This window comes from Hyla sarda, chromosome 6 (genome assembly GCF_029499605.1).
Source record: "Hyla sarda isolate aHylSar1 chromosome 6, aHylSar1.hap1, whole genome shotgun sequence".
Classification (NCBI taxonomy): domain Eukaryota; kingdom Metazoa; phylum Chordata; class Amphibia; order Anura; family Hylidae; genus Hyla; species Hyla sarda.
Window position 1 is genome coordinate 87,097,844 of NC_079194.1, and position 16,639 is coordinate 87,114,482.

General features: G+C 41.1%; 1 protein-coding gene across 1 annotated transcript in view; it reads left to right on the top strand.

The window, feature by feature from the left end:
* The window catches only part of CACNA2D3 (calcium voltage-gated channel auxiliary subunit alpha2delta 3), a 1,201,789-nt gene that overhangs the window by 538,712 nt on the left and 646,438 nt on the right, over positions 1-16,639 (top strand). The window contains exon 6 of the mRNA XM_056524384.1: positions 16,335-16,466. Within this exon, the coding sequence (XP_056380359.1) occupies positions 16,335-16,466 (132 nt within the window). The remainder of the gene's footprint in view (positions 1-16,334; positions 16,467-16,639) is intronic.

Sequence of the window (16,639 nt, forward strand, 5' to 3'; positions counted from 1 at the left end):
TTCATTAATGGTGGCACAGTATATAGTTCATTAATGGTGGCACAGTATATAGTTCATTAATAGTGGCACAGTATAGTTAAATAATAGTGGAACAGTATATAGTTCATTAATGGTGGCACAGTATATAGTTCATTAATGGTGGCACAGTATATAGTTCATTAATGGTGGCACAGTATATAGTTCATTAATGGTGGCACAGTAAATAGTTCATTAATGGTGGCACAGTCTATAGTTCATTAATGGTGGCACAGTATATAGTTCATTAATAGTGGCACAGTATAGTTATATAATAGTGGAACAGTATATAGTTCATTAATGGTGGCACAGTATATAGTTCATTAATGGTGGCACAGTATATAGTTCATTAATGGTGGCACAGTATATAGTTCATTAATGGTGGCACAGTAAATAGTTCATTAATGGTGGCACAGTCTATAGTTCATTAATGGTGGCACAGTATGTAGTTCATTAATGGTGGCACAGTATATAGTTCATTAATGGTGGCACAGTATATAGGGAATTAATAGATGAATGGTGGCACAGTATATAGGGAATTAAGGAGGGTACGGTATATAATTAAAGGGAAACTGACAGGCTGTTTACTCGCACTAAACCCAATACACTAGGTTACAGTGCAGTATACAAAAATTGGTCTTTCCATTTTCTAGGTATTGCCCCACATTGCTAGTATGAGAAGTCAGTCTTGTGCGCAATGGAGGCGGAGCTTCCCTGCCTCCATCCTCTATGCTGTGCTATACCCGGCCGTCTTTGTATAATTATTTTTTTGCAAGCTCTTATATATTGTAGACTGTAAGCATATATTAGTGTGGTGTCCATCTCTTCAGTGTAAGAACCAGAGCTGTGTGGAGATTCCTGCATAAGGTGGGTGATTGGTGATGGGTTCTGGGTGATTGGGGATGGGTGCTGGGTGATTGGGGATGGGTGATTGGGGATGGGTGATTGGGGATGGGTGATTGGGGATGGGTGATTGGGTGATTGGTGCTGGGTGATTGGTGCTGAGTGATTGGGGATGGGTGATTGGGGATGGGTGCTGGGTGATTGGTGCTGGGTGATTGGGGATGGGTGCTGGGTGATTGGTGATGGGTGCTGGGTGATTGGTGCTGGGTGATTGGTGCTGCGTGATTGGTGATGGGTGCTGGGTGATTGGTGATGAGTGCTGGGTGATTGGTGATGGGTGCTGGGTGATAGGTGATGGGTTCTGTCATATAGAGCTCTGGTGGGGGGATATAGGGGGAGATTTATTAAAACCTTTGCAGAGGAAAAGCCTTCTGCAAAACGATCTGATTGGTTGCTATGGACAACTGCACCGCTCTTTCTCTGCACAGGTTTTGATGAATCTCCTCTATAATACAGTATATTATAGGGCAGCTGTCACATGTTTTCTGTAAATAAGACTGACAGCACAGCCAATGTGTATATACACATGGCAGACCTCATAGAAACTGTTCTTGACTCGATTTTACAAAAACACCAACTTTTATGGGGATAGGAATGTAGAGGAGGCCTGGCGGGAGTCCACTGTATCCCTGGGCCGCAGTACATCTGCCCATTAAATCTGGCAGACGTTTTTTAAATTATAAAAAGTGCCCTCTTTTTTTACTTGAACCCCTGCCCTTCAAAATGTCTGTGCACGTCCCTGGTGTGTAGAACAGAAAAAAATTCTTCAGTCTTGGTGCTTCTCTCAAATCATGCAGCTTTATTTAACAAAAAAATATGTAGACATACAGTGAACAGCAGCATTCAACACATTTTGAGCTCGAAGCAAGCTCTTTCTCAAAATGTGTTGAATGCTGCCGTCCACTGTATGTCTACATATTTTAATGTTAAATAAATCTACCTGATTTAGGAGAAGTGTCAAGACTGGAGAATGTTTTTACACACCAAAAGCAAAAGTGGTCCATTAACCTTCTGAGCCCAAACATGGAAATTAAAGATCAAGAATCAATACAAAGTTCAATAGAGAATATACCATAAAACCTAATTGTTTCAAGAACTTAACTGCTAAGGACATGTGAAGTTAGTCAGCACAAAGAGTTGCAGCCGGCACTGCTCCATACAGTTCCCCCCGGGATACCTACAGTAAAGAGATACACACCGATCCCCCGGGCGTCTCCGGCAAAGACCTCTGGTGCACTCAGCCAAAAATAGGACAGACTTCAACATGCGGTGTGGAAGGAAGACAGCGCTGAGGAACACGGACTCCGGTGAAACCATTTATTGCAGGTGAAGATGCTTGGCAACAATTGTTCCCAAGCATCTTCACCTGCAATAAACTGTTTGATCAGAGTCCGTGTGCCTTAGCGCTGTGTTCCTTCCACATTACATGTTGAAGTTTCTTAGTATTTTTGGATTTTTGGTTGTGTGGCAAATTTCCCAAATCTCCAATAGGTAATGGTAGAAAATGTATCTGTTGTGCACCCATTACTGAGCCTGCTGTAATGTTGGATCAGATTTACTAGACTTATAATATTCACAGGATTATGCAGGTTTAGGTTTTATAAGACATGGACTCACACCTACTGGTGGTCAAGTTTCCGAGGGGAAAAAACCCAAAACCTTCTATGCCATAAAAACTCTGCTGGAATTTTACTGATATGTAGTTTCCAGATTAATGTATCGGAACAAGTAGATTGGTCCCATTTGTATTATTGTAAAACACATAAAAACATGCAGGTGCTAGTGGGCCCATCCGTAGAAAGAGATGATGCATAATCTCCAAATTCCGGACTATTCAAGCTCTCTGTACAAGTTTTACATTTGTGACTATGAACTGTTGAAAGAAATGGCTTGACCCCCTGTTAGTCCTGGCAGCTAAATGAAATGTAACACCCTGAAATCTTGCTAACAATACCAACTTTTACAATACCAACTTTTACAATACCCGACTGCTTACTCAGAAAATGCCACGCTTCATTTACCTTTTAATTTTCAGTTTCACTGTGTCTTTGTCGGTTCAATGGAAAAGTTATTTGGCTCTCATGGAAAGAGTTGGACAACAGAGGGGCCAGCAACACCTGCAAATTACTAGGATATAAAACTTTCCGATAAATAAAACAAATACAGGGCCAATATAATTTCACTAGGAGATGGACATCTCCCACTCAGAACACCAAAAAAGTTTTTTATGGTCTTTCTCACACAAAAAGACGTATATGTGGCAATACTGCACCTTTTATTACACATACATGTGCCATGCTGAACATTATATGGCAGCACGGCCATGGCATAAAACATCTTAATAAGAAATTTAATGGGGGAGATTTATAATTTCTATTGCGCCTATATTCTAGCATTATTTTCACAATTTTTCATGACTATACTCACCTCCACATACTTAATTTATTATGCATTTGCTTTGTTGCTTACCAGTTTTGATTTCTGAAGTAAGTTTTTTTAAATGTGTTTATTGTTTGCAACTTTTTAAAAAACATTGCTAAGTTTTTGGGCAATCTCATAGCACTTGAATTTTCTATAAGAAGAAAATGTAAAGGGAGATGCAAAAATTCATCATATCAATATGATATATTTGGTGCATTTTATACTGGTAAAGGAAAAAAGTTCAAGCTACAAAAGTGAAGTTAAAAAAGTGCAAATAATAAATTCTTCCCAATATATTGACAAAAAAGTCTGGAAAATGTGAAAGTATTCATCTATGGGATTTTCTGTATTCAGTAAAAAAATGTGTACAATTTCTGTTCCTTTATAACTGATATACAATAGTAACAGGTACCAACAAAACTCATTCTACAGTGGTCCCTCAACATACAATGGTAATCCATTCCAAATGAACCATCGTTTGTTGAAACCATCGTATGTTGAGGGATCCGTGCAATGTAAAGAATAGGAAGTTGTACTCACCTGTCCCCGCTGCTCCGGACCGTCACCGCTGCCCTGGATGTTGCGCTCCATCACTGTCGCCGTGTCCCCGTGATGTCCCCGCCGCTCTTATTGCATGACGGGACGGCGTGCGCGGTGATGTGATGATGACGATGGAGAGCGCCGGCGATGGAGGGGATCCCGAAGAGGATGCTCCGAAGCCCCGAGGACTGGTAGGAGACCATCACCGGAGCACACGGGGCACCGTAAATGGCTATCCGGCGGCAGCTGAAGCAGTCAGCGCTGCCGGATAGCCGTTTATCCGATGGCCCCGACATACAAAAGCATCGTATGTTGATGCTGCCTTCAACATGCTATGGCCTCTGAGAGGCCATTGTATGTTGAAAAGATCGTATGTCGGGGCCATCGTAGGTCGGGGGGTCACTGTAGATCTATATGATATCCTAGTCCTTACTGAACCAGTACTGCTTGCTATGTCTATGTGCACATCTCCATTATTACCCTGATAATTGGACATAGCAGAATCCTCAGTAATCATTGGAGACATAGCGTTCTGCAGTTTATCACAGAATTATGAACAATTATGGAATACAGTATATTTGCAGGTTATATTTTAAGTGAACATACAATGTGTTTGGAAAGTTTTCAGATCCTTTGACCTTTTCACATATTAATATGTGCTAAAATATTAAAAAAAATATGTTTCCCCCATCAATCTGCACTTAATACCACATTATTAGATATGAGCAAACTTTTCAAAAGTTTGGTTCTATCGGTTCACCAATACAAAAGTTCTGGTTCTAACCGAGATAGTTCAGTCCAAACCTGTACTTCACTAATAGCAGATAACACTGATCAATGCTATGCTACGGCATATCATTGATCAGTGTATGCAATCAGATCATTGCATGTAATGGGGAATTAAAGGGGTACTCCGGCGCTTAGATATCTTATCCCCTATCCAAAGGATAGGGGATAAGATGCCTGATCGCGGGGGTCTTGCACGCAGCACCCCAGTTTATGTTTACATATTTTTATATGGAATTTTGAAAAAAAGGGGGGGGGGGTGATATAAACTTTTAGTATAAAAGGAGTTAATTCACATTTATTAACTTTTTTAAAAACTTTTTTTACACCATTTTTAAAGGGGTACTCTGGCGCTAAGCCATCTTATCCCCTATCCAAAGGATAGGGGATAAGATGCCTGATCACGGGGGTCCCGCCACTGGGGAATCATTAGAATCAGTCCCTGGAGCATGTTCGCTTCGGGTCTGATTACTGGCGATCACGGGGACGGAGCATTGTGACATCCTGGCTCGGCCCCCTGTTATGTCATGCTCCACCCCCTCAATGCAAGCCTATGGGAGGGGGAGTGACAGCTGTAACACCCCCTCCCATAGGCTTGCATTGAGGGGGCGGAGAGTGACATCACACGGGGCGGAGCTGTGATGTCACAATGCTCCGTGGAGGAGATATCCACCGCTACCTCCGTTAGGCGGGCAAGTAGTGATGAAGGGAGTGGCGTGGCAGGTGGTCTTGCGAGCATTCAGGCTCCTGAGGCAGACACTGTTGAGGATCCTGAGGAGGACATCAGTGACGTGCAGACACAACTCGATGATGATGAAGCCTATCGCACTTGGGAGCTGAGTGGAGAAGGGGCTTTATGATCATCAGGAGTAGAGGGTTGCAGGTTGTCTGTGAGGTCGCAGCTGAGCCAGCAAGGTGGTAGCATGATTGGCAGTCAACATGGTGGCAAAAGTGGGAAGTCTGGAGTCAAACATGCCCGGGTTAGACCATCTGCTTTGCAGCCGCCTACCTTCCCAGGAGGTAGTGGAACAGGGGTTTCTGGAGTCGGTGGCAGTAGCAGTCAATCAGTGCGAACTGTTGGGGGGAAAAACAACTACTCGGTGGGGTGGCAGTTTTTCATCAATCATCCGGAGGATGTTGACCTGGCCACATGCAAGATGTGTCGGCAGAAGGTGAAGCGTGGTCAGGGTCCCAATGTTGGCAGCATGGCCCTGCGTCAACATATGCAGCGTCACCATAAAGCAGCCTAGGAGAACCGTCTTCTGTCGTTCTAGATGCTCCTGCTCTTCCTTCTTCAAGTCAGTCATTCTACCAGCAATCCATCGGCGAAGCCATGTCCAAGAGTGAACAGTATGCGCCCAATCCAATGGTGCAAAGCTGAATGTGCTCCTGTCCAAGTTGCTGGTGCTGCAGTCCCTCACTTTTCAAGTGGTGGATTCTGCACCTTTCAGAGAACTGATGGCTTGTGACGTTCCAATGTGGATAGTCATAAGCTGTCATTTCGTTGCGAAGAAGGCAGTACCAGCCCTGCCCAATTTTGTGGAACAGAAGGTGGGACAGTTCTTCAGCCTGTTGGTGTGTACTAAAGTGCACGTCAGCGCCGACATGTGGAGCTGTAACTACGGTCAGAGACAATACGTGTCCTTTATGGCCAATGGGTAAATGTGTTTCCTGCACAGCCACAACCCCAACTTGGACAGGTCACACAGCTTCCTCCTCCATGCTCTCAGGCCGTTGGACATGTGACCCTGCCTCCTCATCCTCCACTGTGTCCTCAGAATCCACTGCACTGACAAGCCTCAGTGCCCCTCCAGCATAACATGTGTGCAGGGCACGGCGGTGTCACGCTGTTCTTCACATGGTTTGCCTTGGAGAACAGAGTCACACAGGAGAAGAATTATGAAAAGTAATTCGTCAAAAAATCGAATCATGATTTACTCCATGAAAACTGGAAATGGGAACCATGGAGACCGACAATGGGAAGAACATCTTGTCTGTGCTGCGACAAGGAAGCCTGCACCATGTGCCCTGCATGGCACACATGTTCAATCTGGTTGTCAAGCGGTTTCTGAAGTGTTCCTCCCATCAGTAAAACATCCTGACAATGGGAAGGAAACTTTGCATGCACTTCATCCACTGCAAAGCACACCCTCCTTGAGCTGCAGCATCAGAACGGTGTCCACCAGCATAGTCTGATTTGCGACGTTTCCACACGTTGAAATTCCACACACATATATGGATTTTGTTTATATCTAAGAAACAGAAAGGTATGCAAAAAACACCATGTGCCACCTACACCACCAAGTACTGATGTGATACAAAGACCTCTAAAAGGTGGAAGGGAGTAACATATGGTCCATTGTAACCGGAGGGTTTATACACTTCCCCTGTAAGGCCCTACACTAATAATTCCCTTCTTGGCAAGTGTTACTCGCCCTAAAAAGGTGACCCCACACAAGAACCTCTCCCTATTTCCACCTACAAACACTGCCATTTTCCAGGGTTTTTAGGTGGTAATAGGGAGAGTTTCTTCTCACTTGACAAAAAAGGAATTAATAAGGCAAAAGTAGGGCCTTACAGGGGAATTTTTTACATCCACCTGCTACAATGGACAATACGGTGGTCCCTTCCACCTTTTCGAGGAAAGTGTTACTTGTCTTAAAAATGGCGGCCTTACACAGGAACCTCTCGCTATTTCCACCTAGAAATCCTGGGAAATAGCAGTGTTTTTAGGTGGAAATAAGGAGAGGTTCATGTGTGGGGACGCCATTTTTAGGGCAAGTAACACTTGCCAAAAAGGAAATTAATAGTGCGAGAATAGGGCCTTACAGGGGAAGTGTTTACCCCCACCGGTTACAATGGACCATACGTTGTTCCCTTCCACCTTTTAGAGTTCTTTGCATCACATCAATACTTGGTGGTGTAGGTGGCAGATGGTGTTTTTTGCTCACCTTTCCTTTTGTTAAAGGAGTACTTCACTGAAAAAAAAAACATTTTTTAATAAACTGATGCCAGAAAGACAGATTTGTAAATTTCTTCTATTTTAAAATCCTTAATCCTTCCAGTACTTATCAGCTGTTGTATGATCCACAGGAAGTTCTTTTCTTTTTGAATTAGCTTTCTGTCTGACACCTCTGTTCATTTTAGGAACTTTCGAGAGCAGGAGAAGTTTGCTATGGGGATTTGCTTCTACTCGGGACAGTTCCTAATATGGACAGCTCCAAGCTGTCTCATTCTGCCACCAAGTATTCTCCTCATGCTTATGCCAGCTCCAGGCTGGCTCATTCTGCCACCATATGTTCTCCTCATGCTGATGCCAGCTCCAGGCTGTCTCATTCTGTCACCATATGTTCTCCTCATGCTGATGCCAGCTCCAGGCTGTCTCATTCTGCCACCATATGTTCTCCTTATGCTGATGCCAGCTCCAGGAGTTCTCATTCTGCCACTATATGTTCTCCTCATGCTGATTCCACCTCCAGGCTGTTTCATTCTGCCACCATATGTTCTCCTCATGCTGATGCCAGCTCCAGGCTGTCTCATTCTGCCACCATATGTTCTCCTCATGCTGATGCCACCTCCAGGCTGTCTCATTCTGCCACTATATGTTCTCCTCATTCTGCCACTAAATGGTCTACTCATGCTTCCGCCACCTCCAGGCTGTGTCATTCAGCCACTATATGGTCTCCTATTGCTGCTGGTACATTAAATAAAACTTTTTTTAATCTTAAATTTAAATGATAAAAAAAAAAAAATCTTTAATCCTTTCAATTGTGAGGCCCTATGGTCTCGTCAGGCTGTTGCCATCTCCAGGCTGGGTCATTCAGACACTATATGGTCTCCTCATGCTGCCACCACCTCAGGGCTGTCTCATTCTACATCTAGTCATTGTGCCGCCCTGCGAAAGTGATTCTAATAGCGATGCCTCTAATCTGCATGTCATACTGAATAACAGTATTATTCACGAACACAGTATACTCCCTATGCGTGTTACGGCAAGGCAAAGTGTTCTACACCTCTATTGAGGCTCTCTGTAGCCCAGAAATAGCCGTTTATAATAGCGATTCGCCGCAAATAAATTCAGACCGTACCCAATTTTTTGGGAAGATTCAGCGAATCGGCCGAATCAAATTTTTCAAAAAATGTGCTCATCTCTAGCCATAGGAGACAGGTACAGACACTATATTATGAACTACACTCACTTTACAGCCCCTGTAGCATAGTCAAATAAAATAATTCCTGGAATACCCCTTTAAAGTTTATATTATTAAATATAAACATCTTTTTAATGCATGGTCTAGCCTTTTACCTTCTTTAGTACCCTTTGGATTCATATCAAGCATCTAGTGTATGGGAGACAAATATTGCTGCAGGTTATAAATGTTTTAAAAATGAACTCATAAATGTTGCGGTCATTAGAGGGGCCGTGTCTTTTTCATATCTGTGATGGATATACTGGGAAATTCTTCACACAGTACTTTCTGTAATAATGAATAATGTATATTTTGTCTTCACTCCGTATATGAAAATATTACTTTTTAGATTTAGTCTTCCTTTTATATTATTAACTTGATTAATTGGAACTAATCCTATTGAAGTAATGGTCAGAATATGTTAAAAAAGCTGGGCCAGAGCATGGAAACATCTCAAAGGCCTTGTAACAGATTTCCCATCTTGCGGCAAAATAAACAGAAATGCAGCCAATAATTAAGAATAAATTGTCTCCAGTGGATTTTGAGTCACCTCACACAAGTGGAGTCCATTTATCTCACTGTGCTCGATCCAACACTTTGCAAAGAACTGTCAAACATTCCTGATGGGTCTTGGACGCAGCAAAAATGTTAGATATCTGCATTAGAAAAAAAACTTCTAATTTGTATCCCACAATATTTACAACCTAAAGCATAAGTGAAATTCACTAAACCATTCATTCCTTTAATTTTTTTTTTTTTTAAACCTTAAAGAGGTTATCCCCCATAAGGTAATTTTAGCATGTGCTTGTCAGACAGTAATAGCCATAATTAGAAAGGATCTGTGCTTGTATTGGGGCTAAATGTTGTCAGATTACCATAACGAGATTACCATAATGTTGTAAGTTTACCATAGGCTATCTTTTTGTGTGAACTGGCTATTTCCTGTTGGAGTTTGTTAAACTACAAATCCCATGATTCCTTGTTTGTAAGTGTGAGGTCACTTCCATCCCTACCACACATCAGCCACCCCACCTATTGAAGCACACCTATGATCCTTTCAATGCAAGAGATTGGTGTTTTCTGACCAGGGGGCCTCCAGCTGTTGCAAAACTACAATTAACTGCAGAATGATCTCCCTCCCACACAGCTGTCGCTCCACCTATTGAAGCAAAGACAGGCTCCCCCTTATCACTTGACTAGTGATGTAATGTCTCACTGTAACATTTTGTATGCTGTTAAAAATAAATATTGAGGCAAAAATCACTGTAAAATTGCGAGACCACCATCAAACACAGGTACAGACACTATATTATGAACTACACTAACTTTACAGCCTCTGTAGCATAGTCAAATAATCAGAATAAGATGTTGGAATACTCCTTTAATAATACAAAGGAGTTGTCTGTGTTTGATATATTTAGGGAATTCATGATTGTAATGTTCCTATAGGATATCCAAAAGTTGCTCATTTTTTGGGAGAACTAAAATGATCTCATTAATATTAGAGAATAGTCTAGGTATATTGTAATTCCCTGTTAGTTATTTAGTGTCAATGACATTGCAGTCAATACAAAAAGAGCAAGAAGCCTGGCACCAGTATGTATGAAGATCAATGGATGTGAATATTCCTTGTATAAGAACAGCGTTAGGAGGTAATTTGCCTGCTAAGGGTGGTGCTCACACGATGCGGTACAGTCCATGTAATACAGATAAGGAAAGAGAAAAACGGGAGCAACTCACCCAAGACCCGAGCGGCTGTCTGCTACTCCCCCACCGTTACATCTGCCTCCCGTGGTTTGTACCTATACCTGCACCATATGCAATAAAGAAAATACCTTGCTAACACCTCTCGGGTCTTGGGTGAGTTGCTCCCGTTTTTCTCTTTCCTTATCTGTATTAAATGACATTGCAGTTTCTGCATAGGAAGTCTATGTGTGGGGTCGGATTTGTCTCAAGAATCTGACATCTCACGTTGCAATCCAATATTGCATGCCACTGGCCATATTACAGATCTTTGTAATACAAAGCCAATTATTATAATTTTTTTTTCCTACGGATTCCTACGGGATATGTGAGAAAAGAAAATAGTATGTTAATCCTAAATATCTATGTCTCCCCAACTCTTCAAGAAACTTAGCATTTTACATTTTTATTTATTTATTTAATTTTTAAAATAAAGTTCTTTTTTTTTATTGAAATACGGGTGAGAGGAAAGATTGGACATTGCATAAGATTTATCAATGAAAATTTTGAACTAGCATCAATACAATGGCACAATGGTACACTGCTAATTAAGTTACATAAGTACATAAAAGGTACCAGGTAGGAAGGAGAATATCATCAGAGCGATAGAAAAAGAAACAATAATGTATGAAAGTCTTGTCTGAGTAAGGCTGGGTTCACACCACGTTTTCAAACACGGTAACCGTATACGGTTTTCCGCAAAAAAACGTATACGACCGTATCCGAAACCGTATGCATAGAGAATGCATTGTAAACCGTATTCCAAATGTTGTGTACGGTTGCATCCGTTTTGCCTCGGATACGGTTTTGCCGATTTTTCCGTAGGCAAAAACGCTGTCGACCACGTTTTTGCCTCCGGTTGGAAAACCGTATGCGAACCGTATGCGGTTCTTTTAACATTGTTGTCTATGAGAACCGTACACAGAATTTCAGAATATGGTTCCACACGGTTTTTCTAATCCGTTTTTGGAGTTGACACATGCACAGATTGGAATTTCAATAGAACAATAGTAACTTTATTAAATTGCTGGAAAACTAATTCCAACAAAATAGCAAAACCGTTGGCAAAAACTGATGCAAACGGATAGAACCGTACGTACGTTTTCGAACCGTATATGGAGAAAAACGGTATACATTTTAATTTGGAGTCATACGGTTGTATACCGTTGCATACGGTTTTTGCCATACATTTTTTAGCGGAAAACCGTATACGGTAACCGTATTTGAAAAACGTGGTGTGAACCCAGCCTAAGTATGTTTTAGCTTATTTAACATATAACATTGGAGGTCCACTCCCATGGGTTTCTGAAGCTGTAGGTTATGGTAGATGACATTTGTATAAGAATTAAATGTGAGCTTGATAAGTCTTTTAAAAATTATTTATTTAAAAAAGTGTTAGATGTGTTTAAGTCATAACTTAGACGAAGACAAAGAGAGGACAAGGGCATGCTAAGAAGTTGGAGCACTAGCATTTCACGCTGTGGCAGTAGAGTAGTTATGGAAAGTGACCCAAAGCTTTCTTGTCTCTTCAAAATTCCTGGTAGACCCTAGTTCACAGTGTACAAGTCGTTGTAGAGAGATCCAGTTTGTTAGACCACTCATTGAATGTTGACATGTAGGGGGCATTCCAACACCCAAGAATTTGGTGGTGTTAGAAAGGAATGTTTAAGGATTTGTAAAATCTATGGGGTATAAAAGCAGGGAATTGATGAAGATTAAACAATGTAGGTTCAAATTGGTTGTTTAGTTTTGAAAATGTATCAGTTTGTGAAGACAAAAATTGTAGATTCAAATGTCAGTCAAGTTTTGAAAATGTCTCAATCTGTGTAGAGATCAATAGCCACAAATGGTCGACCAGAGGGCACTCCCCGCACATGTGGTCATAAGTGCCCACGTTTGTTTGGCATTGGTACAGGTAGGATTTAGCAAATTTCTGTATGATGTACCATCTGGAGAGGATTTTACGGCCGCTCGCCTGAATCCTAACACGTCAAGATAATAATTTGGGGAGTGCAACAAGTTGTTTTATTTGAAGTGGAAAGAGAATGGTAGTTATATCGTTCTCCCATTGTTCAGATGGTGCAGATCTGAAGAAAAGGGAGCATTGGTCAATGCCAAATGGTCGCATGCTGTGGATAATGTTTTCTGGGGAGTTTTGGCTTGCAAGACCAGTTGTTCAAACCAATTTATGGATTTAGATGGTTAATGCATGTTCTTTAGTGAGTAAGTGATCCAATGTTTTTTTTGTTTGTTTGTTTATATGATTGGTGGCCATTTCTCAGGATAGGCTATAAATCAACACCCATGCACTCCAGCCTATCAGCTTTTTTTTTAGTGTATGGAGGCTGAGATGAGAATAAGCCAACAATTAAGTTATCCTGAAAAATCTCCTAATTTTTTTTTTTAAGTGAAGTAAGTTAATGTCTGAAAGGTTAAGTAGGTAAAGGAGGGATTCTATCAAGGGATGACTGAACCCAAACAGAGAAAGCCTAAGGGTAGGGTCACACGGGATCACAGCTGTTGTGTATTTGACATTGCAGATGCACTGCCAGCAATCACAGAGTAATGGCAGAGCGAGCTCCATGCTGCTGCTACCACAGCTCTGTATGTCTGCTCGTGACTGTGGATTTCCCACCAGCAGTCACCAGCTGACACAAAGAGCTATGGCAGCAGCAGCAGGGAGCTCACTCTTCCGTAACTCCATGACTGCTGGCAGTGTATTCGCAGTGTCAAATACGCTGCGGATGCACTCCTGTGTAACCCTACCCTAAGAGTACACTCACAGGTGTATAGTTTCCTGTGTCTTTTGTTGCAGATTTACTGCAGCTAATTTTGCAACCTATTGACTTCAACGGGTAGCAAAATCCACTGTGGAAAATCTACTGCAAAATATGTGAGCAAACTCTTAGAGTACATTCCCACTGGCAAGTTTACAGCAAGTTTTTCCTAAGCAGAAAATCTGCAGCAGAACTAATTATAGTCAATGTCATCTGCTGTTAACATTTTGTTGTAAAAAAAATCTGCCATGGAAAACTCACCATGGCTCAAACTTGGGGAAAGGGAAAATTGCTGTAAACCTGCTGGGGTAAAAGTATACCAAAGGATATTTGTACTGGTGAGCTTGATTGGGAAGGATTTCATTCCAAATGGGGTTATTTGTCATTGGGGCATTTCTAACTTGCAAGACTGGAAAGGGGAAGGGGATCAATCAAAATACTGGAAGTTTGTTGTTCCATGTTATCCTGGTGCCTGATGTGAATTGGCCGACATGTTCCAAAGAAGCAAATGGAGAAACTTTGCTTTTAAGGGAAAATAAGGTGTTTTACACAGTAAATCTGTACGTGTGAACCCCTCATACTGTTTTGATATGTCCTATTACAGATGCAGGACATCCACCTTTATCAGCTATAACATTAATGGCACTGATAGGTGAATTGAAGAACATTTCTTATAATGTCCCCTATCAATGGGGGGGGGGGGGGGGGGGATATGGAACATCAAATGAACAGTCAGTTCTTGAAGTTAATGTGTTGAAAGTAGGATAAATGGGCAAGTGTAAGGATCTGAACAACTTTGATAAGGGCCAAATGGTGATAGTTAAATGACTGTGTCAAAGCATCTTCAAAATGGCAGGACTTGGTTTGTATACAGAGGTCAGTACATATCAAAGGAAGGACAACTGACAACTGAATTATGGGTGTCCAAGGCCCATTGATGCAAACAGAGAGCAAGAGATAGCTGAACTGGACTGATCCCATAGAACAACTACTGTTGCATAAACTGCAGAACACACAGTACATCTCAGCTTATTGGCCCAGATTTATCAAAGTGTGTGAGAGAAAAAGTGGAGTGATTTTTCCACAGCAACCAATCACAGCTCTGCTAACGATCTGAGGTAAAGTGAAAGCTGAGCTGTGATTGGTTGCTGTGGGGAAATCACTCCACTTTTTCTCTCACACAGTTTGATAAATCTGGGCCACTGTGTTTGGTGCTTTGTAGCTACAGACTTGTCACAAGGGCCCTGCTGACCTCTGTCCACCAATGGCCATATGCATCAGAACTGAAACATGGATGAACGGAAAAGGGGACAAGGTCTGATGAATCCCATTGTTTACATCATCTGAATAACCAGATGTAGGTGCATTATTTACCTGGTGAAAAAAAGTATCCCTAACAGCAGTGGCCCAGCCACTCTGCAAAAATTGCACAGAAATGGTTTGAGGAACCATTGACAAAGAATTGAAGGTGCAAAAAGGGCCTCCAGATTCCTCAGATCGCAATCCATTTGAGCATCTGTGAGATGTGTTGGAAGAAGTCCAAACCATGGAGACCTCACCTCACAACTTGCAAGACTTTAAAGGGGTATTGTGGTGGAAAACAATTTTTTTTTAAATCAACTGGTGCCAGAAAGTTAAACAGATTTATAAATTACTTCTGTTTAAAAATCTTAATCCTTCCAGTACTTATCAGCTGCTGTATGCTCCACAGGAAGTTCTTTTCTTTTTTAATTTATTTTCTGTCTGACCACAGTGCTCTCTACTGACACCTCTGTCTATGTCAGGGACTGTCCAGAGCAGGGGAAAATCCACATAGCAAACCTTTCCTGCTCTGGACAGTTGCTGATATGGACAGTGGTGTCAGCAGAGAGCACTGTGGCCAGACAGAAAATAAATTCAAAAGGAAAAGAACTTCCTCTGTAGAATACAGCAGCTTATAAGTACTGGAAGGATTAATATTTTTTAATAGAAGTAATTTACAAATCTGTTTAACTTTCTGGCACCAGTTGATTAAAATATATTTTTTTTTTAACACCAGAGTACCCCTTTAAGAAGCTGCTGCTAATGTTGTGAAGCCAGATACTACAGGACGCCTTCAGAGGTCTTTATAGTGAATGCCTTGAGAGCTATTTTGTAGGCATAAGAGGAACCCCCAAAATAGTCTTTTGAAGACTTCTTTTTCATGTTCTGCAAGTGCTCTAGATGTTTACTGGGGCAGGAACTGCAAACAGCCATCACATTGAATTCACTTTGCTTACATTTTTGACTTATTGTTTGCTCATTTTAGCTGCAGAACCTCTTAAAATTTTAAATAAGGAAAATGTGCAAGCAAGAATATTTTGGCAAATAATTATATCATGCAAAAGTATGTCATAAAAGTGAACTTTATTATCATAAACATATTTACATATGCATAATGCTTGTTTGCTGAGGCTCGCTGAGAGCTAAGCATTGGTGCCCTCCAGTGGTTACAATGCTGCTGCACGGCCTAGGAATGCAAATATGATTACGCAAATGTACAAAAAACTAACAAAAACAGCATATCAGTATCTATCAGGCTATTGTTTCTCAATAATTCTAAGCTTATATTGTATCTATGTACCTCAGAACTATGTTCCATAGCAATTCTTAGCAAACGTACGGAAATCATATAACAATGCAATGCTGCTATAACTGGCAAATACATGTCTAAAGTGATCACAGGTAGAGAGGTACAGTAAGTGTAAAAAACAACTCTGAAATAAAGTCAGTCATTATGAAGGCTCACTGTTTTCTCCAAGTAATTCAACCATACAATGTCTACTTCATACTCCAATACAATCCATATACAGTTACTGTATTATTTATGCCACAGTTTTTTTTTTCATATACATTTATATAACTGCCTTCTTTAACTATTGATTGTCATCCTTAAGGTTCATTCATTTTTAGTGATGATTTGTGTCTTCTTTTCTTCCAGATCCTGAAATAGTGAATGGAATCTATTGGTCAGAGTCTTTAAATAAGGTGTTTGTTGATAACTTTGACCGTGACCCTTCCCTAATATGGCAATATTTTGGAAGTGCAAAAGGATTTTTTCGCCAATATCCAGGTATGGAATTTTCCATTTAATAAATGGGAATTAACAGATTTTTTTTGCTAGATCTCCATTATGTTATATACTTTTGTGGATTGACAGAAACAATTGACATTTTTGTCTGAGATGGTCTTTGGTCCAAGAGGAAAAGTGACATTTGGAAAACTGTGACTTATTGTCCAAGGCAA